General features: G+C 40.0%; 1 protein-coding gene across 4 annotated transcripts in view; it reads right to left on the reverse strand.

Annotated features, from left to right (window-relative positions):
* Positions 1 to 13,665: 13,665 nt before the first annotated feature.
* Positions 13,666 to 21,517, reverse strand: part of col18a1a (collagen type XVIII alpha 1 chain a) — a 98,084-nt gene continuing 90,232 nt past the window's right edge. For all 4 annotated transcript variants that reach the window (XM_061723905.1, XM_061723906.1, XM_061723904.1 and 1 more), the window contains 18 exons: positions 20,167 to 20,226; positions 19,993 to 20,067; positions 19,847 to 19,882; positions 19,702 to 19,755; positions 19,477 to 19,548; positions 17,400 to 17,474; positions 17,232 to 17,262; positions 16,828 to 16,881; positions 16,690 to 16,724; positions 16,485 to 16,607; positions 16,201 to 16,360; positions 15,962 to 16,026; positions 15,631 to 15,759; positions 15,331 to 15,363; positions 14,928 to 15,242; positions 14,604 to 14,801; positions 14,343 to 14,458; positions 13,666 to 14,206 (listed from right to left, as the gene is read on the reverse strand). In XM_061723905.1, the coding sequence (XP_061579889.1) occupies positions 13,993 to 14,206; positions 14,343 to 14,458; positions 14,604 to 14,801; positions 14,928 to 15,242; positions 15,331 to 15,363; positions 15,631 to 15,759; positions 15,962 to 16,026; positions 16,201 to 16,360; positions 16,485 to 16,607; positions 16,690 to 16,724; positions 16,828 to 16,881; positions 17,232 to 17,262; positions 17,400 to 17,474; positions 19,477 to 19,548; positions 19,702 to 19,755; positions 19,847 to 19,882; positions 19,993 to 20,067; positions 20,167 to 20,226 (1,845 nt within the window). In that variant the 3' untranslated portion in view covers positions 13,666 to 13,992. The remainder of the gene's footprint in view (positions 14,207 to 14,342; positions 14,459 to 14,603; positions 14,802 to 14,927; positions 15,243 to 15,330; positions 15,364 to 15,630; positions 15,760 to 15,961; positions 16,027 to 16,200; positions 16,361 to 16,484; positions 16,608 to 16,689; positions 16,725 to 16,827; positions 16,882 to 17,231; positions 17,263 to 17,399; positions 17,475 to 19,476; positions 19,549 to 19,701; positions 19,756 to 19,846; positions 19,883 to 19,992; positions 20,068 to 20,166; positions 20,227 to 21,517) is intronic.

The raw sequence follows: 21,517 nt of genomic DNA on the forward strand, positions 1-21,517 counted from the left end.
ATTCATGAACACAGCAGTTTCCTTCGCTGCTCACTGACAATGACAAGAGAATGAGCTCGGAGTGTGAAATTTCATCTGACGCCTTCCCTCATGTATTCACCGTGAAGCACATTTTGTTTCCAGAGGACTTATTTTGTTTCCTTCTATGCAATCAATGGCTCTGGCAGGCAAATAATTATAAATTATCAATGTTGAACTGTCAGGTTGAAGAATTAGGAGCACTTCACCATTTTGCTTCTGTCAGATGGAGGGAATAATTCACCAGTTGTGGCCACTGGTTGGACAAGTTTCATACACAATGTTGTAAAAGTCATAAACATGGTGATGCTAAGCTTCATAATACTATTTTTACAGTCCTGTTTTGTACATTTGGAAAAGTTATTTACTCTAGGAAAAAAAAATAGGAGTCTCTCTTGTGGGAGGACATTGGACAAATACTGGGTTCACAGAGAAATAAATACATTTGTAATGAGAAAGAAAGAAAGAAAGAAAGAAAGAAAGAAAGAAAGAAAGAAAGAAAGAAAGAAAGAAAGAAAGAAAGAAAGAAAGAAAGAAAGAAAGAAAGAAAGAAAGAAAGAAAGAAAGAAAGAAAGAAAGAAAGAAAGAAAGAAAGAAAGAAAGAAAGAAAGAAAGAAAGAAAGAAAGAAAACAAGAGCTACATCTCAGACCCTACAGGCTTCAATGTCCTTGTTTGATGTTAAAGGTAATGACCGACAAATAACAAGAAGTCAGAGTAGGTACAGTTCTTTGGAAGGTTTGCCATGAGGCAACGATGTCTGATGGCCAAACCAAACCAAACCCATCACGATGAAAGGGGATGTTCGATATTGTCAAAGTGACAAAGCTTTTGAGTGATCCTAAATTTGAATATTTCAGTCATGATAGATTTTTCGGGTCACCGTTGATAAGAAAATTTTAGCCTTGCCATTTGTTAAATTGGCCCACCAAACCATTATGATTTTACACTCAGGTGCAAAAAGTATTATTGTTATATAAAATAAAATAAAATAAAATAACTAAGCTTTTGGAACAGTCTAGTGTAACAGACAAAAAGTTCAAATTATTACTGCCAAAGTTGGATCTACAATCTACTAAATTATGGGTTATCTGGTATCAACCACATGGTTTATCCTTTTCTTTTTGATTTTATTTTTGTTAAATAAATAATGCTAATACTAAGACCCACCATGGTGAGATGATTTTAACAACCTTTTTCCCCAAAAAAGAATTAAATAAATAAATAAATCATAAACTTGAAATAGGGTGTGCTAAATTCGGCACATCTGTAAAATAATACAAAATTATTTAACAGTTGGAGGGATTTGCTGAAGTACCTCAAATCGTCCTCCTGTTCAAAGACCAGTTTTGACCCAGCTTGATACATGCCCTCACGTTCAGTGTGGAATATTCTGTTAACTTTGTTGTTAACTGAACGACTGGACGGTGCCCAGGTCCTGCAGCTACAAAACAACTCCAAATCATCAAGACTTAAGCTTATTTGTTGACAGGGACTTAAAAAATCTATTGTCACTCATACACTGATATATAAATATTAAAATCTCTTCCAAAACTTTACCAGTGTGATAATGTCATAATATATCAATTCCATTCGAATGCCTTTGGACATCCAAATCAATATCCATTATGTAAATTATGGCTTGACTTGATGAACGATCTTGATTCAGTGAACTAGCTATCTTAAACCAGAAGTTTGGGCAGTTGTTGCTGTGGTTTTTTCAGGTGTGTGTGTTAACACAATGCTAAGAAGGAAAAACATAAGCAATGATTTCAGAGAAGCAACTGTGGACACCCATCAAGCTATACCAAAGCCAAGGTTTTCATGCCCATCAGGTGTTACAAGACCACTTCCAAACAACCTGGACTCCATCACTGAAGGATGAAAGATTTTTCAAGAATGTTGTCAAATTTTTTCAAACGCTTAAATCTTCCTAAATTGTCGGAAGAGGACATGAGGAAGCTAGATAGCCCAATAACTCTAGAGGAGCTGACTAGAACAATCAAGATGCTGCCTAGTGGGAAGACCCCAGGTATTGACGGCATACCTAGTGAATTCTATAAGAAATTTGCGGAGGAACTTGCCCCTGAGATTTTGAAAACATTCAATGCTGCTATTGACACAGGGCTACTCCCACCCTCAATGACAGAGTCAATAATAACCCTGATATTGAAAAAAGGAAAAGACCCTCTAGAATGTGGGAGTTATCGGCCCATTAGTCTCCTGTGCTGTGATGCCAAGTTATTTACAAAGCTTTTCGCAATGAGAGTGAATAATATAATAAGGACAATTATACATCCGGACCAGGTGGGGTTTGTGAAAGGCAGGACCTCTTCAGACAGCCTCAGACGCCTCCTGCATTTAATTTGGAAGTCCAAAGACATGGACACCCCAATAGCTGCGTTGTCTCTGGACGCGGACAAAGCGTTTGATCGCGTTAGTTGGAGTTATTTAATTTTTACCTTAAAAGAATTTGGATTTGGACCTATGTTTCAAGATATCATAAAGCTTATATACAGTCAACCTAAATCTATGGTAACAACCAATGGTCTGAGGTCGACTGCTTTCTCCCCCGGACGTGGGACTAAGCAGGGAGACCCACTCTCACCGCTATTGTTCATTATTGCACTGGAGCCCTTAGCAGAGGCTATAAGACTAAATGAATCAGTGAGGGGTGTCACAATGGGTGGCCGGGAAAACAAAATGTTAATTTTTGCAGATGATATTCTGGTTCTGATGTCGGACCCGCAGAGATCTGTACCCCCAATGCTGGATCTGGTCAACTCTTTTTCGGAAATATCGGGGTATAAAATAAATTGGGCCAAATCTGAGGTGATGCCCCTGTCGAAGCATTGTTATGGAAGCAATTTTCAAAATTGGAAATTTCAGTGGGTGCCAAAAAATCTGAAATATTTAGGCATACTTTTAAACCCCGGACTTGAAAATATTATATCTGATAATTTTGACCCAGTATTGTATAAGATAGAACTCCTCCTCAAGGGATGGGATAAATTGCAGATTTCATTATGGGGGAGAATCCAAGTTATAAAAATGGTGGTAGCTCCCAAACTGAACTATCTTTTAAACATGCTACCCCTGAGCGTGCCAGTGACTACATTCCAGACAATAGATAAGATGTTCAGTCAGTTTATTTGGGCAGGTAAAAAGGCTAGGATGAAGTTATCAAGACTACACGTGAAGATAGAACATGGGGGGCTAAGACTTCCGAATATGAAGCTCTACCAGGAAGCATTCTTAGGGGCTCAGATAGTCTCCCTTTTCTCGTGTAGGGAGGACAGACCTCTGTGGGTAGACTTGGAGGAAGAAGTGAACGCCCCATTCAGAGCAACAGATTACCTAAGTCAGGATCTGAAGACTGATAGTCAGAACCCAATAATCTCTCATACTAGGAATACCTGGCATCGCATGCACAGAAGGGAGGGAGCATCCCCTTTCTTGATAGAGTCGGCCTCGATATGGAATAATCCAAAATTGAGAATAGGAGGGAAGATGTTCTTTTGGAAAGAGTGGCATAGGAAGGGGGTTGAGCACATCGGAGATCTTTACCATAATAATGCACTGAGAACATTTGAAGAATTAAGAGAACTTTATGATTTACAAAGGAAAGATTTCTGGAGATTTCTACAACTTAGAGACTGTCTATCTAAAGTAGGCCCTATGGACACCAGGCTGCCTACTCAGTCTTCCATGTGGTCTAAATTGAAGTTGCTGAGTACCCTTCCACACCTGGCAGGTCAAATATATAACTACCTCACGGATGGACTTAATAACGCTATCATGGGCCTAAAAGCTGCGTGGGAAAGGGATTTGGGGATCACATATGAGGATGATGAGTGGCACAAACTGGTGAAGGAGATGCTTACACCAATGAGGGACGCCAGGTCTAAACTGGTTCAATTCAAGATATTCAACAGACTCTATTGGACACCTGTGAGAAAGCATAAGGCAGGACTGAGTCTTTCCAACATCTGCTGGCGATGCCATACGGCACAAGGGGATATCACCCATATGTTCTTTGACTGTCCTAATTTAGCTATTTATTGGCATAGGGTCATGAAAAAGATCAATGATAGCCTGAACACCGATGTCGCTCTCACACCCGCGCTTTGTCTCCTGAATAGCCTAAAAGAAAATATGAGAATAGTCGGGAAAAAAGCACAATGGCTTAAGGTTGCACTCACTACAGCTAAGAGGGTTATACTGAGACACTGGGCGGGGCGTAACGACCCTACTTACTCAGAATGGTTCACAGCTCTGTCAGAAACTGCATCATACGAACGTCTGATATATAAAATAAATGGCAAATTAGACACTTATAATGAAATCTGGGACCCATTTCTAACACAGATCATGGATCAGGGAAATGTAAACTAACATAAAAATGACTGATGAGGATTCAGAAACAAAGTCTACAGTGCACCATGTTCGACTGGCGGGACGGGGATAGGGTCAGGGGATGGGAGAAAAAAAAAAAAAAATTCCTTCCAGATCAAACATTCACTGGGTTAGTTTTTCACGTCTTCATATGTATATGTAAAGCAGGCATATGTTATATGTACTTCTAGGTATAGAATTTTATGTATAGTCATTAGTTAATTTTGATCTTTTAGTATTATTTCACTTTTTCTGTGTCTTCAGTTTCTATCATCAATGTCAACCTTTGGTGAATTCAGCTGTATCTGCTATTTTTTTTATTTTTATTTATTTTATTTTTTTTAACTTATTTTCATATACCTCTTTATTTGCATATTTTTGCTGCTCTGATTATGCACCTGTGGATGCATTGGACTGTCGTGATGAATGTCTGTGAAGGAAACAATAAAAAGCATAATTGAAAAAAAAAAAAAAAAAAAAAAAAAAAAAAAAGAATGTTGTCAAGTTTACTGGAATTCCACCAACTTCAATTCAATTTCAATTCAATTTTATTTATATAGCGTCTATTACAACAGACGTTGTCTCTAGGAACTTTCCAGATATATATAAGGGAAGTTTATTTGTTTATTTGTACATTTTTCATGTACAAGTCCATTCAAAGTGCATGACATAAAAAATATTAGAGGAACAATTGATGATTCACAACAATTGGCTGCAAATTTCAATGACCTGAAGTAGGCATGTAATCGATAATGGACTAAAATTTCTGAGGTGAAAGTCTGGAAACCTAATTTGGAATCTAGGAGAAAAACTAGTTTAAACAGAGTATCAGCATGGGGTAGAAAGGAGATTTAAGTGACTTTGAAGGTGGCATGGCTGTTGTTGCCAGACGGGCTGGTCTGAGTACTTCAGAAACTGCTGATCTACTGGGATTTTCCTCCACAACCGTTTCTTAATGCTTACAGCAAAGAGTCTGGAAAGGGAATCCTGTGAATGACAGTTCTCCGGCCAAAAAAGCCTGTTCGATGCCAGAAGTCAGCGTGTGTTTGTGTTCACTATGACGTCTGAGGTTATACCGTTCATGCATGAATATTAATTCAGGATTTTCTTTCTCAATATTACAGGTTGCCTCTTAAGAACACAGCAATTTTAGGAAAATGAATGCACCACGTCTCTAGCTGATTCTGTCTCTGAACAGGTCATATCAGACCCATCACAACTGTAATTTACAGTTCTGATGGGTCTGAGCAAAAGACTCACAGATTCAAAGGGAAATGCTGCCATTTATAATGCCATAGTTTACAGAACAGGGCTGATATGAGAGGCCTGTTTGTGTGTGAGTGCGAGAGGAAGAGACATAAAAAATTCATTAGAAGATGGAAGGAGATGTCACATCGAATATGTAGCCAGCTGCACTGATGACCAGCGGTAGTGAGCTGTGCAAGGATGGTGGGGTGGCTCCGAACATACAGAAATGCTGCAGACCTGCTTTGAGTGATTTCTAAATGACTATCGAGGTGCTTTAATCGGAAAAGAGAAAAGAACAATGAAGTCATTTTACATTTACATTTGACTTAAGTGCAATTTCTGAAAAAAGGTGGCCTTTGCAATCCTTTGATAGCAACAAAGAGCTACCTAATGAAACCCACATGAAATGAGAGCATTCATTTAACTGCATCAAATCAGAAAAGCTAGCACTTCAACATAATTTGACACATCAGAATTGTTGGGCTGTGATTATTTTTCTTTGTGATGAACTTCACCTCTGTGGTTAATCGTGTTTTCAGTTATTTTACGAACTAAAAGTGCCCAAAGAGTACCGGTAACCCCACTGGATGAGTGCTAAAGGGACTGCAGGTTTGATAAAGTGGTCGAAGCCTATCTTCATAATACCAGGAATATCCATGCTTGATAACCTCCCCCTCATCAAATATTTAAAGACAGGAGGATAAAAAAAACAGACTTAAATGCCAGAAGATTCAGAAGAGGATTTAAAGACACGGAGAGTGTTACTCATTATCTGTCTAAATGTCAGTGAGACGGGAAAGCCACGCACAAGGCTTAAGTCCATCAGAAACTAGCTAAATGTTGCCTTAGGACTTCTTATTACCCTTTACTTTAATTGGGAACATGTCGATCTACTTAAAATGAAATGTTTAGTTAAATAAAAATGTTAGTGAAGATATTTACCTATATTTTGGGGTCAGGAGCTTTTTTACACATTGCTGTGTATGTAAGATGTGTTCAACGTCATACAAAAGGCTTCTCTGTCTTGAATTAAATGCATGTTACAGAGCAGAGCAACAATGTAAAAGCACTAACAAGATATCATTGGGTTTGGCTTGGTGTGAAAGTGACTCACCAATGAATAAATAAATACAGCCTACTGACCTGACAACTGCAGCGTTTTCTTTCCACCCCGATTGTAATTAAGTCGCCCAATATCTAGTTGTCACCTTGTTGTATCATTACCGTGACTGGATCATTTCAGTGTGCTTAGTTATTACTTAGCGCCCACTAAATATAGCTGTCCTCAGGCAGCTAGCTTGATCCCACTTCGCAGCTGTGGGTGATTGCATCCCAATCACCCCGACACCCACCCCAACCTCCGTCAGTCAGAAAGTCTTTTTTAATAAATAGCATGCCCATACTGAGTTATCTTTTTTTCACCCTGGAGATTTGCTCATCCAAGGATACTGATGAATTGGATGGGAGTTATGGTGCTAGTTTATTTTTCTGTCAACTAGGGCCACTGCCACAACGCAGAGCTCATCATTCAATTAATATAAGCCTTATAGCCGTCATAAGGCCACGCTGCCTGGGAAGCAGATTTGATGAAATTTGAGTAGGAAATGACTGCATTTATTTACTATATTTAAGCTATTCCACTTTATATTATGAAGTGGGGAAATGGATACATTTGGATCTTAATTCTGAAGTGACAAGTCACCAGCTGATGCCTTGAGGCTCCGAATATTAAATCCCTTCATGAGTTTGGTTTTCCATGCTTGACACATACTGATCCCAAAGTTTTTGCAGCATACTGTACGCTGTACTCAAGCACTCAAAAACAGACTTAAACATCACACAGGTTATTATTCACTGTGAGGAAAAATAACTGTTTTTTTGCAGACTGCATGGATTTTTCTTTTGTGCAACATTCGCATTCATGTGTTAATCATCATCCTTTTGTTTTTTTTTATCTCAAGCCTGCAACACATTCCAAAGAAAGGTTGGAACAGATAAGCTGTTACCACCCTGAAATGTTGCCGTCCCCTCTCACAACACTGGAAAAAGTGCCCCCTAAAAAGGGGGGGAGTACCAAGTGACGAAGCATTTCAGGTGTTTTTTGTACCACTCTTCTTGTACTGTAAGCACATCTCAGCCTGTTGCAAAGTTCTCCACACATTCTCTGGCTAGGACGGGTCAGGACTGAAGGCCACCCTAATATCTGTACCCTCCTCTTCATCAGCCATGGCTGTGTAATGCCTGCTGAATGTGGTTTGCACCGTTTTCATTATTCAATGCGTTTACACCCCTGGAATAAATGTGCTCTTAAAGGCAACATACATGTCTATTTTATTGACAGGCCATGCGTACTGTAAATGACTTTGCCAAGGGCTCTGATACAACTTCTCATCTGCCATCACGAATTCTGACTATTGGACTTGTTCCGGCCAACAGTCTACATGATCCTCTGCTCGTCATTGCTGCTTAAAGACTCACCGAAAAATTAATTCAAGCAGAGAAAAAAAACAAAAAAAAACTAATCTGAATTGGGGACCCAGTTTGATCTTAATAATACTTTTTTTCTTTTTTTTTTTGCCATTGAAACACATCAGAGCTGTTGATATTTTTTTTTTTTTTATTAGCTCAGCAACATTAAATATGGCAATTTATTTGGTATGCTGCAGATACAGAGAAAAAGTTGTTGCTGGAGCTCTACTGAGTTTATTTTGTGTCATTGCCTTTTCTTTTGCTCTCTCTCTCTCTCTCTCTCTCTCTCTCTCTCTCTCTCTCTCTCTCTCTCTCTCTCTCTCAATATATAGGCCAATATCAAATCTGCCATTTTTGGGGAAAATCATTGAAACGGTTGTTTTCCAGCAAAGATATGCTTTTATGATCCAAAACAATCTATTTAACACATTTCAGTCTGGATTTCGGCCACACCACAGCACTGACACTGTACTCATCAAAGTCTTAAATGATATTCATCTGAATAATGATGCAGGCAAATCCTCTGTTCTGGTATTACTGGATCTCAGTGCTGCATTTGACACAGTTGATCATAACATACTACTCAGCAGATTGGAAAAGTGGATGGGACTTACCGGCACACTTAGTTCTCTGAGAGAACCAAGATCCCATGTGGGGTTCCTCAAGGGTCCATTCTCGGACCGCTTCTATTCAACATCTATATGCTACCCCTAGCTCAGATTATGGAACATCACAACATTTCCTACCATACTTATGCCGATGACACACAATTCTATATTTCGGTGTGACCACATGACTACAGTCCCCTGATCTCATTGAGTAACTGTATTCACCAAATCAATGAGTGGATGTGCTAGAATTTTCTCCAGCTAAAGAGGTGATCATTTTTGGCCCTAAAAAAGAAAGGGAAAAGATCAGCGCTCACCTTGGCTCCATGTCACTGACAGCTACAAATCAAGCCAGAAATCTTGTGTAATTATTGACTCAGACCTGAACTTCAACAGCCATCTAAAGTGTATCACTAAATCTGCCTATTACCATCTGAAAAACATAGAATTAAGGGGTTTCTGTCTAAACAAGACATGGAAAAACGTAGTCATGCATTCATCTTCAGTAGGTTGGATTATTGCAATGGCATCTTTACAGGCCTGAACAAGAAATCTATCAGGCAGCTGCAGCTGATCCAGAGACTCCTTACAAACACCAGGAAACTGGACCACATTACACCAGTCATGAAATCACTACACTGGACGTAGCGCGTGGAAGGATCACGTTATTCCAGCCAGATCCTCCCCACCCCATCTGGCTCCTCGGCTGGCCAGAGGGCATGTATAGCCCAGGACTGCGTACTCTTAAATTAAATACTTACCTGCTGTACTCTACTGCCCTTACTTTTTAACAACTTGTGCTTTTTATTATTTTACCTCTTTTCTTATCATTTTATTTCATTTTATTTGTTATTTATTCTTTGAATTACCTTGTGTTGAATTGTGTTATACAAATAAACTTGCCTTGCCCCCCCCCCCCCCCCCTCTCTCTCTCTCTCTCTCTCTCAGTCCAAAAATGAGTAAAAAAAGGGCAAATTCCCAATATATACTAGCTTACTCAAGAAGAGAATCTGTCCTATATAAAGTCCTGATTAGAAATGTATATTGTGAGGTAGAGAACAATGTACATATCAATCCAACTTTGGTTAATTATTTTTTTTACAATCTCGACAAGACACATTTATCCTTATTAAGATAGATTTGTAATATCTCTCTGCTTCTCAGACGAGCACAATGCTGCAAAGTTGGAGTAAAGACATTTATAAACAGTAATTATATAACATTCCATTGTAACACCATATTTGATATCCCTATTTTTTGTTTGTTGTGAGCTTTCCTAATTGTCCATCCATTATCTATACCCGCTTTATCCTTTTCAGGGTCACGGGGTCTGCTGGAGCCTATCCCAGCTAATTTCAGGTCACCAGTCCATCGCAGGGCCACATATACACAAACCATGCACACTCACACGGGCAATTATAGAATGATCAATTAACCTAGCATGCATGTTTTTGGACTGTGGGAGGAAACCGGAGTACCCGGAGAAAACCCACGCAAGCACGGGGAGAACACACAGAAAGGCCTCTGCCGGGCCTGGGAGTCGAACCGGGGACCTTCTTGCTGTGAGGCAACAGTGCTAACCACTAAGCCACCGTGCTGCCCTATGCTTTCCTAATTGTGTTATCGTTTATACAGTAGGTGTGTCTATTTTCAGTGTCTTAATAAAGATGTTGCTTCTGCAAGTGCAAGAAAGGAATTAATCTTCTCCCTTTTGACATTTGCTGCAGGGCACTACAAGTGTTTAGTCTGTCCTTTTATTGTTGAAATGCCCCATGTTTTTAACGTCACCGAAGTTAATAAACCTTTTTAATCACGTTTCAGATTCTAGTTTTTCACTTGTCAAGCTTATAATTCACCAGCTTTCTTTCTCTTCAGGAATGGTGGGAAGGTGAACTATTTTCAAGAACAAGAATGATGTCCACATATTTTGGAACTACAAAACAGTGTAAAACTGTTGAACCACAAAATTAAGATCTGAGAAAGAGTAGTGGAAACTAGACTACAAGCAGTTCTGATTGGAAAGCAGCAGTGTGGTTTCATGCCAGGCAAAGTCAGAAGGAGCTGCACTTCTCCATCAGTGTCTTGTAAATTTGGTCAAAAACGTAGGACAGATTGAGGGAGGCTATGTTGATGAGGAAACGTAAGGATTAGGTTTTTTGAGTGGTACAGGACATGTATGAGGGCAACATGGCACCAGTGAGGTCTGCAGTAGGAGTATCGGTTGGGTTTCAGGCAGAAGTGGGACAGCACCAAGGATTGACTGAGCCCCTTCTTTTTCAACGTGGTGACAGGTTGACAGATGAGGTCAGACATGATTCTCTATGGACCATGTTTGCAGATGACATTGTGATTGTAGTGAGGTTGAGCACAAGATGGAAGAAAACCAAGAGAGGTGAAGCTATGCACTACAGAGAAGATGCATGAAGGTCAGTCGGAGCAGGACAGAATACGTGTGTCTAAATGAAAGAGAAGCAGATGAAACACTACGGATAAATGGAGTGGAGCCGAAGAACACACAGGAGTTTAAACAAAGATCCTCTATACACAAGATAGCGCATTGCCGTTACTGGCAATGGTATGGAATGGTATGCTTCCGGTCTCCTAAGTGGGCGTGGCCGCCCCGCTCCCCACATCGTTTTGGAACATACAACACTAGATACAGTACAACTTTCTTCCAAAAATACTTAAATAATAAAAATAACAGTATTATTAAGCAAAGAAGCAAGTTTTATTTTAGTTTTAAACTTCATTTTATCCGATGGGAAAACTATGAGAGCCAAATCTCGCGAGAGTGTGTTGCTCAGACAGAGACAGGTCTCAAACAAAGTTCAGTTTCTCCTAATCTGTCGGTCTGAAAATTGCCATTTTGGTGTCAGAATGTTCAGAAGGTTTGTGGTTTTTGAAAAATGGGTCCCATATTTACTTAGGTTACTATGGGGCGAAGGAATTGGTAATAATCTGTGCTCACGTTCACTTTTCCCATAGGACTCAATAGACTCAGGACCTACTTCCGGTCTCCTAAAAGGGCGTGGCAGTCACGTGACACAGATACAAGAACTCGAACCTTAGTGGGCTGTCTCGGTTTATAGAACGTCTCTGGTTTAAATGCTACAACAATTCAGAGAAGTGGGTAATGCGTAAATGCGGTGTAGAAGAGAGTGCAGGCATGGTGGCGTGAATGGAGAAGAGGGTCTAAAATGAACTGTGACAGAAGAGAAGCAGCAAGAAAAAATGTAATGGTTTACAAGATGGTAGCATAAGCAGGGTTTCTCCATGATATAGCGTGAGCATCACTGACCAAGGACAGGAAGCAAACATCAGTGGAATGGCCAAGGTCAGTTGTCATGGACATAAATTAAGACAGGCTAGATTGAGATGGTTGGGATGCATAATTATGAAGAATGCCACCTTGGCAGCTGGAGATGAATCTGACAGGAAAGAGAAAAAAATTAAGATCAAAGTGGAGATTTCTAAATGTGGTGAAAGAGGATATCCATTTGGTTGTTGTGACAGAAGAAGATGTAAAAGACAGGATAGGGTGGAAATCAAAAGTCCTGTGGTGGTGACATCTAAAGTGAAAAGCTGAAACAGGAAGAAGCCTCATTTATCGAAATAATTTTCCTGTCAAATCAAGTTATGGACGTACTCCAAGCAAACTTCCACTACACAAAATACACATCTCATATAAAATCACTTGAACTCCCATTTTTATGTGTTTATACCGACACGTTCTTGTTTTCTCAGTTTCCTCATCCTTTGGCAGCAGCCAATTTGCTTTTATATGACCCATCTGGTGAATTGTTCCAGTCACACTTTCCCCAACATAAACAGCAGTAAAGTGGTTGTACTGTGGAATAAGATCTGCCATTTAACCTTCTTCATATATGACACAAACGCAATCCAATGTTTATTACAACAGATATCACATCTTTTACTCTTGAGTTCATGCCCAAATAAATCATCTTACAGGGGATTGTAAATGTTAATAGACTAGGCATGAGTGCCTCTCATTGCCGGTGCACATGATTTGTGGTTGATTCAGTGCAATCAGCAACGCTCCTTCGGGCTGTAAGTGAAACATACCAAGGTCATGGCGGTATCAAAAGGCGTCCTGGAATGATTCCATTTTGTTGCACAATAAAATAATTAACCATATATTGCTGTATAGTACACTGCATTACTGGTTGAAAAAAGTCTTTAATTCAGTGCCTGGGTGAAAGGATACAGCGCAGTTTGTTATTGAAAAAAAAAATATGTTCACAGGTACAGTCAAGAAATTGGCAGCACTTAGGCCAAAGTAGTCTTTTAAATTAAATGAAAGACTATTCTTTTTTTGAAAAAAAAAGAAACTTTTCTTAAAAGACAGCTTTTCCTGTCCCTAATTTCCAAGGTGGCAAAGTTGCTATTAACTGTAGATCAATTGCTTCTAGCTTAGTCAACTTGGTTTGAAATGAACTAAAGGCCAAATAATAGTTGTCAAAGAATAACTCTTGATTTTTAATGGATGAATGCCTTCTGCATGTAGGATTATTCATACAGTAGTATCCGTGTCACAAAATGTCCCATACATTTAGAAAAATAGTGTAACATTTATATATCTGGGTAAGAAAGCATTTCTCTGTGTAAAATGACTGTGTAAAGAAGGCACCGTTTCTTTTGACCAAAGAAATCAAAGTTTTGTGTAGGAGAAAAATATGGTATTTAGCTTCTTTTTTTTTAATTCCTCCACTTTTGTCCTTGCATAACTTCATTTAAAAATAAATATCTGTTATATTTTTAAAAATTTAAAATAATCCTTAAAGTAAGCTGTACCCCATTATAACCCCGTATTCTAGACTGAAATGGGAAAAAAATGTGGATATGATCAAGAGAAGAATGGAATAACCTAGAAACAAAAAAATAATACAAGCTGGATTAAGATTTCTTAAAAAAAAAAAAAGAACACATCTGGCAAACAAGTAATATACAGAATTAAAAAAAAAATACAAATTGAGTACGCAGGAATCTTCTCCGCTGTTTTATCCCTGGAAGAAAATATGTGCCAATGCCCCGAGAAAAAGGAGCAACTCCCCTCTGTTTGACCCATCTCTTTGGCGTTTGTGGAGGGGAGGAGCAGGTGATGCCAAGTGTTTCTGCCAGGCAAAGCGCCACAGGGCCAGTTCACTGGACGCACGTGTCAACAAACTGCGCTATCAGCTAACTTGTTTAACTCGGGCCCAGAAAATGCACAAACCAAAGAGGGGGACTTGACTTGATTTATTTGCCGGAGGGCGACGTGAAGGCGTTCTCAATGCAGAGGACGATGTAGGACCCGGAGCAGCTGGTGGGGATTTGCTGCAGGAGCTGGCTGCTCTGCAGCGATGACGCCAGGCCGGTCACAGCGCGGTCACCAGCCCGCCACGTTTCACAGTAGTGGTCCGTTTGCCGGTGGCCTTTGACGCTCGATCCATGCCAGACCATTTTCTCAGGCCTCCAAGTGAACAGGAAAAAAAATAAATCAATGCAAGAAACAGAGCCTGTTAACCATGACAGTAGCATGTAGGGCTAGTAGATGCCAAAGTAGATATTTTTGTACAAACAATTCTGAATATTTAACAAATACCCACCATGCGCTGTCCCTGATGATGTCTCTCCCATCAAAGGAGTAGATTGGTACGTTCTCCCTCATTTTACTATCATTGTCGCTAAAGATGGACTCCCAACTGCTAAACAACACTTGATTCTGTAAGAAATACAAAACAAAACAGTCCATTACCTTCGTAAAGAAGCAGCATGACTTGTACAGTAATGTGGACATATGCAGTAAAGAACACTACTAGGAGTAAATATTCCTAGAACTGTAATTTCCTGTAGCAGTGCTGTCCTACCTTGAGGTTCACAATGGGGGTCCGCTCCCTATCCGATCTGCGGACGATCGTTTGGAGATCCTGAAGTTTGGAGGACAGGAAAGCTCTGAAGGTTCCCTTCAGCCCGACAGCGCGAGCCTGCTGGAAGCACAGGAAGTCTGCACCGCGAATGCCACGCATGTTTCCAGTTTGAGGGGAGTTCAAGGCAATGAGATGAAGCTGATGAAGAGAGAAAACAGATTTATGTAAACAGACTTTTATATTATTTGAACCATACCACAATATTTGTTATGAGTTTGCAATACTGAGAGGGAAATGTAACTTAATTATAACAGCTGTACTTACTCCTAACGCTGGTGTTTGGTCGTGGCCAACAGGCCCCGGCACAGGCGGGTTGGGTCGCCGCTGAGGAGTCACAGGATATCTGCCATCGATTGGGTTGGTGGCTAATCGTCCATCTGTCTGACCCGGGTAACGTTGCTCAGGTACTCTGGGCTCGTACCGTGGTGGGTATCTGGGCTCTGCAGGTGGTGGAGGTGCGATGGGTTGTATGACCGGACTGCCCTGGGAGTAATGGCCAGCTCCATTGCTTTGGGACCCGTCTTGGGTCTTTGGGAAAATAACCACAGGTGGAGGCTGGACCTCTGCCACTTCATTCTCCTTCACCAGAAAAACAAGAGATTCAGAATTTAATAAGCAGTAAAACCAACACAATGTTCATTCTATTTTACTATTATTTTGAACTCACCAAATCTCTGAAAAAGGGACTGTAATCTCCAAGCTGAAGGGGGAAAAACAATTTTCAGTGCTTTTTGCATAAACTCAGAGTGCATTATGATCTCTTGAAACAATAATATAGCAGAAGCTTTGGAAACTTCTTCCACAAACCAGGAATTGGTTGAAATAAGCAACCAATAACATCAATTGGTTAATAATAACCTCGCAAAACCTTTTTAAATATGTATGGTATGGTCTTTGGTCTAAATAGTTGTTCCCAGCTGTCTCACAAAACTCAAAGCATTATAACTTTATGATTTAATAACTGTACCATGACTTGTCGTAGTCCATCCCGCACTCTCAAAAAAAGGTCAGCTCTGTCCAATATGTAGATGAGACTTCCCTCTTCCTGGCGTCTGGCCGTGGCAATCATTGTGTCATAGGACCTCAAAACTGTAACCTGAAACACAGCGGCGCCATATAGACCACAAGTAATTAAAAAAACTGTAGAACTAATGATGAAAAAGAGATGGATGCTACATTAAGCAGGTATATACATATCTAACATCACGAAACTAAATACAACTGCACCAGTCAATAGATTGTTCAACAAGAATTGAGATGGGATTGGACCATAAATGAAATGCAGTCATGGCACTTACGCCTGAGGAATGACCAGGACTTCCTGGTGCACCGGGGGGTCCCGGAGGTCCAGGGATGCTGACAGCTTTACAATGAAAAAAGAGGAGTCCACAGATTTTACTTCCTCACAGCTCCACACACAAACAAAATGTAAACATTTTTAAGACCTAAATACATCTAATACATCTAGATACTTTGAAGGTAATCCTGTATTTACAGGTAGAAAAAAACTAATAAAAAAACAAACAAAAACGCTTACGATAATTTGGCTGATATGATCCGGGAAATGTGGGAGACCCCTGGGGTCCTGGAGCTCCAGGTGGCCCTGGAGGACCCGGACGGCCATCATAGCCAACCCCCGGTGCTCCTGTAGGTCCCTGGGGTCCAGGTGGACCCATGATAGAATCTCCCTTTGGACCCTGGCATGAAAAGTGGAAATTACTTGATTATCGACTTGTTTGACTTGTTTTGAAAATGTCAACCATTTAAATCCAAACAACCTACTTTATGGTACATGAGAAGCATTTTACTTTAAAAACTCACCGGTAAACCAGGTGGCCCTGGCGTGCCTTGTGATCCTCCGAACCGTGGGTCATAATATCCACCACCGGGCTCTCCCTTTTCTCCCTTGACACCTGGATCTCCACTCTCTCCTTTAAATTCATTCTGTTGAAAAGGTTAGATTTTTTTTTCAATCCAGAAAAGTAAGAAAAACATGCTACAGTGGTGCAATGAGGAGCTATCTCACCTTGAAAGCGTAGATATCAAAATTGGATGCTGTTCCTGAAAAACAAAAACAAAAATAGATATTTAAGCAATTAGAACGTTCAATCAACGAGGAGAAACTGGAATAGTGTTTGCTGTTTATGTAAAGACTGAGATTTACCTGGGATCCCTGGAATTCCACGATCACCACGCTCTCCTTTTTCGCCTTTTATTACTAAAAACAAAAGATACGACCTTACAAAGCTGCATATTATACACTCCAGCTGAAACCGACTTTAGAACCGAATGACTGTAAGCCCAATGTTTCATGACTGATCTTTCCTATGATTTATATTTTTATTCATGAAATCTAGTCCTGAGGTACCAATCAAAGGAAAGTGGAGAATATCAATTGACGGTTAATACAGCACAGTAAAATTAAATTAGAACTGTTTATTTCTTTATGAGACTTGAGACCTTTTATAAAGTTCTTTCTCCTCTGTCATATCTAAACTTCAGTGATTTCTTTCCTGGTGTTATAACTCTGTTTTCTGCTGCCAAGACAAATATTGTGTGGAATCATACCTGGGTTATTCCTTGTGGTGTCATCATAACGCTGTGAATAGAAAGACAACATCACATATGAGAGAAACATATTCATCTGAAGTGGATGAAGAACATTGACTTGGAATGGCACACATTAATGTTCAAAATGTAGTTAAGAATACAAAACCTGAGGCAATGTTTACTCACATTGAAGCGATCTACAGCACTGGTTGGACCAGGAAGTCCAGGTGGCCCCGGTGGGCCTGGTGGGCCAGGAACTCCCTAAAGAAACCACAATCATATACTCATTACTTGATGTGTGGATTAGGAATGACTGACGGGCTACTGAGTTGGCATTAGCAAATGAAAAAGCCAGTATTTTTTATTTTTAACCACGGTGGAATACAGTTAGATCTTGCTGAGTAATGTACTATGTGGCTTTGGCTGGATGCCCAATTTCAAAAAAATAATTGTAAAATAAAATTGAAAAAAATATACAAATAATAAAAAGCTGCAACTATGGAGAAGTTCTGCATAGCACCTTGGAGGAAAGACCTTTGTGCTGTAGAAAAGCTTCTACAGTAGGATGTATGTGGGTTTCCTCACAAAAGCGTATTGTTTTTAGTCTAGAAATCTAGAGATACCGCCAGCAAATTTAATTTGGCTCCGCAGGTATGTCTCGTTATATACCATATCTTCTGGTTCATTAATTATGTCCAAAATTCCCGAGGAGCTAATCAAATCAGCCTGTCCTTGTAGAGAAAGTCTATGGGTGACTTTAACACAGTGACGACAGAGTGGCATAATCTGGATGTAAACATTGCAGATGGCTGCAGCTGAGAAATAAAAGCCAAATGACTCAGCTTTCACATCGACAGTTAAAGATTCAGAGCTTTTCTTTGAAAACTGAACAGAAGACGACACTCAAATCATTCGATTGCAAGTTAGCTGTGACTGGTCGTAGCGCTGACCACCTGCGTTCAAAGGCAGGTCTGTTTCGTCCCCTTCTGACTGCCAGTGGCAGTAAACAAGGTGGAGATGTGTTTTCTATTCCATGCATGTCTAGTTTTTATGTAAACAAAGTCACGTATGTGACCTGTCGGCTACCGTTGTGCTTGTGCTATAAATACAGCGCGGTAAACAACGTCCAGTTTCACAAGATCTTCTTCTGCCAAGAAGGGGCCGAGTGAACTGTGTGACTGGCAGTCATCCAAGAACCCACAGAACCATGGTTACCTACGTAACTTCTGTTTGATTAGTAACCATTCGTTGATGAGGAGTCCCCGTGGGTCGTTTTCAGACCCTAGATATATCCAGATGTGGGTCTGATCTTTTAGGCTGGTTCCAAAATATTCTATGTTTACTTGACGACTTTGGAGTTTCAAATCATTCATGTTGACCTTCAACAAAAATCCTTTGGTGCAGTGACCTGTAGGTTTTAGATCATTGTCTTGCTGAAACCAACTTTCTCTTGATGTTCAGATCACACTCTTATCACTAGCTGGTGTTAACTGTTAGCTCATGGTTTTATGGCTAATTGTCCTGGCACAGATGAAGCAAGATCAAAGCAAGCTTAAATACTCCACTTTCTTTTCTCCCAACATAACTGCTAAAGATAATACACATGACATTTACCATCGACAAACAGCAGGCAGTTTTTTTACTTTTAGAAGGTAGCAGCCTCCTTCCTGCAGGCTTGTAATGCAGATCAAGGTTATGCAGCATTCACCCGGTGGTGGATTCGTGAACATTATCAGCCAATGTAACTGATGCAGAAGATTGCCATGGGTTTCTGTGTGACCTCACACATATTACACGTCTTGCTCTTCAAGAGATATTTGCTGGTCAACCTTTCTGTGGAGGGTAGTGTTTGTAAAGGTCTTCCATTTATTCAGTTTATTCATGACCGGATTACCTGCGGACTGGTACATGCTACTGTTCAAGAAATGATTTTGATCATGATTCAAAAACTTTTAAGTGCCACTATAATGGAATAGTAACCTCTCAGGATATTTAAACAAGAGGTTAAAAGAAGGACAAATTCAGTTAAGGCTAGCAGATTAACAGAAGGTTTATTGAATTAGATCAGCTAATAATCAAAACACAAAGATTATATCACTTCTTGAGTTTTGATCTGTTGCTATTTTTATATTTTGACATTGTTTTGATGACAAGCATGCCCAACTCTGTGATGGATGAAAGCTGTATAGCAAGAAAAAGGTTATGTCAAAGTCTCTACAGAGCAAGGCTTATGTAAGGTATTGGGAATAACATGAATACTCACAGGATAGCCATAGCCTGCTCCACCTCCTCCATCTCCTTTCTCGCCCTTGTATCCATTTACACCAGGGCGACCCTGAGAAAAAGAAGTCAAACTTCACTTTTATTTTTTCTGCACTTAGAGAATCCTTTAAAAAATTGATTGAACTACATTTATTTAATAATATACATGCACTTGTATTAGTTATCATAATACGTTCGTTTCAAACACAAATAAAGGGACACCTACAGGTCTTCCAGGCATTCCAATTTCACCCTTTAATCCAGGAGGTCCAAAAGAGCCCTACAAAAAACAAATCACAAAAATTAAAGATAAGACAAACAAAAGTGTATATGTGCATTAGCTTGTAAATTTAAGAAAAACAATCACTTACAGGAGGTCCAACAGGTCCAGGAAGTCCGCTGTCACCCTAAATGCATGCAGCAAGGATGATTAGTGTCAAGCACACATGCAGGAGCAAAGCAAACAACAACCAGAAGGAGCTGCTGAGATAACGGACAGTCGCTGATGGAGACTCACCTTTGGACCCGCTAGCCCTCCAGCGAGAGGATTACCATCAGGTCCCATTATTAAGCCTGGTTCCCCTTTCTCACCCTGAACACATGAACGCAGCAGTGAGAAAACAGACTCACGGGTGTGTCTTTAGATGACAAATTGCTTCGTTAATAGTCTTACAAAACAATAGGAACTTACCTTCAGCCCATAGCCCGGTTGACCGGGGTCACCCCTGTCACCCTTCGGCCCAATAGGACCCTGTTAGATAAACAGAAGTTAACAGAGAAGATATTTATAAACTAACAAACGTTTTCTTGACATCAGACACCTTTGTACTCATAGATACTTGGAAGGCATTAAAATCAGCCACCCCTTTCAGCTGACTTCACAGCACACCACGTGTACTGCTGATTGGACTATTGTTGTGTAGAAATGATATTTCTATAGCATTTTTTTACACACTTCCTGTGTTTGAGAGCATGTATTTCGATGTTTCATGAGACAACCACATTTAAAATCCCAAAATAACACAAGCCCCCCACTTTGTCTGGGTCTTAAAACTTAGACCTTACAATTACAATGACATCTGTCAATCAAAACATCCCAAACAAATGCACAATATATAGGTGAAACTCTAAAAAAATTGGAACATCGTGCAAAGGTTAGTTTATTCCAGCAATTAGATTTACAAGGGGAAACTAATGTACTGTATGACATAGATTCATAACATGCAACTCAAGATATTTCAAGCCTTCATTTGATATAAGTTTGATTATTATGGCTTAAAACTTATGAAAACCTCAAATTGAAAATCTCACAACAATATCACATACCATTAGTAGAAAGGGGATCTTAAACAGAGAAATATTGCCCCTCTTAAAGGTTTAATCTTGCATATGTACTTAGAACTTGGTTTGGGCCCCTTTTTCATGAATTACTGCCTCAATGCGTGGCATGGATGCCATCAGCCTGTGTTACTGCTCAGGTGTTATGGAAGACCAGGGGCCTGTACTACGAAGCAAGTTCAACATACCCAGGATATCTTTTCCTTATCCAGATTCACTAACCCGGACAATTGCAATCACGCTAAGTGGTCACACGACGGTGGTTATCAACTCGGTATATCAACCCAGGTTTCTCCAATCTGGATATGAGCGCGTGCACATAAAAGGGGCGGTGTTTTCAGCGCATGACCAATCGCAAGCATGGAGAAGTCCGCTGTCAGAGCCGCTTATTTCAGTATCGAAGAGCAAACAATAATTTTACGGAAATATGATGAGTATAGGCATATAATACAGGCAAAAAGCAACACAGTTGCAGCTGCAAAATGCAGGAAAGACAGCTGGCAAAAGATCGCTGACTGTATAAATGCGTAAGTTCATAGGGATATAAACATCACTGCCCCATCATTAGGGGATAAGTAGATCTGACTATAATTACAGTTGTCTATTCTGTTAAATGCATGTGTTGCTTAGATGTATTTGTATGGCGTGTAAGACAATTGTAGCCTCATTCCTTCAGCTGCAACCCCAGCGGAGTGAAACGCACA

Source organism: Cololabis saira, chromosome 6, assembly GCF_033807715.1.
Source record: "Cololabis saira isolate AMF1-May2022 chromosome 6, fColSai1.1, whole genome shotgun sequence".
Classification (NCBI taxonomy): Eukaryota; Metazoa; Chordata; class Actinopteri; order Beloniformes; family Belonidae; genus Cololabis; species Cololabis saira.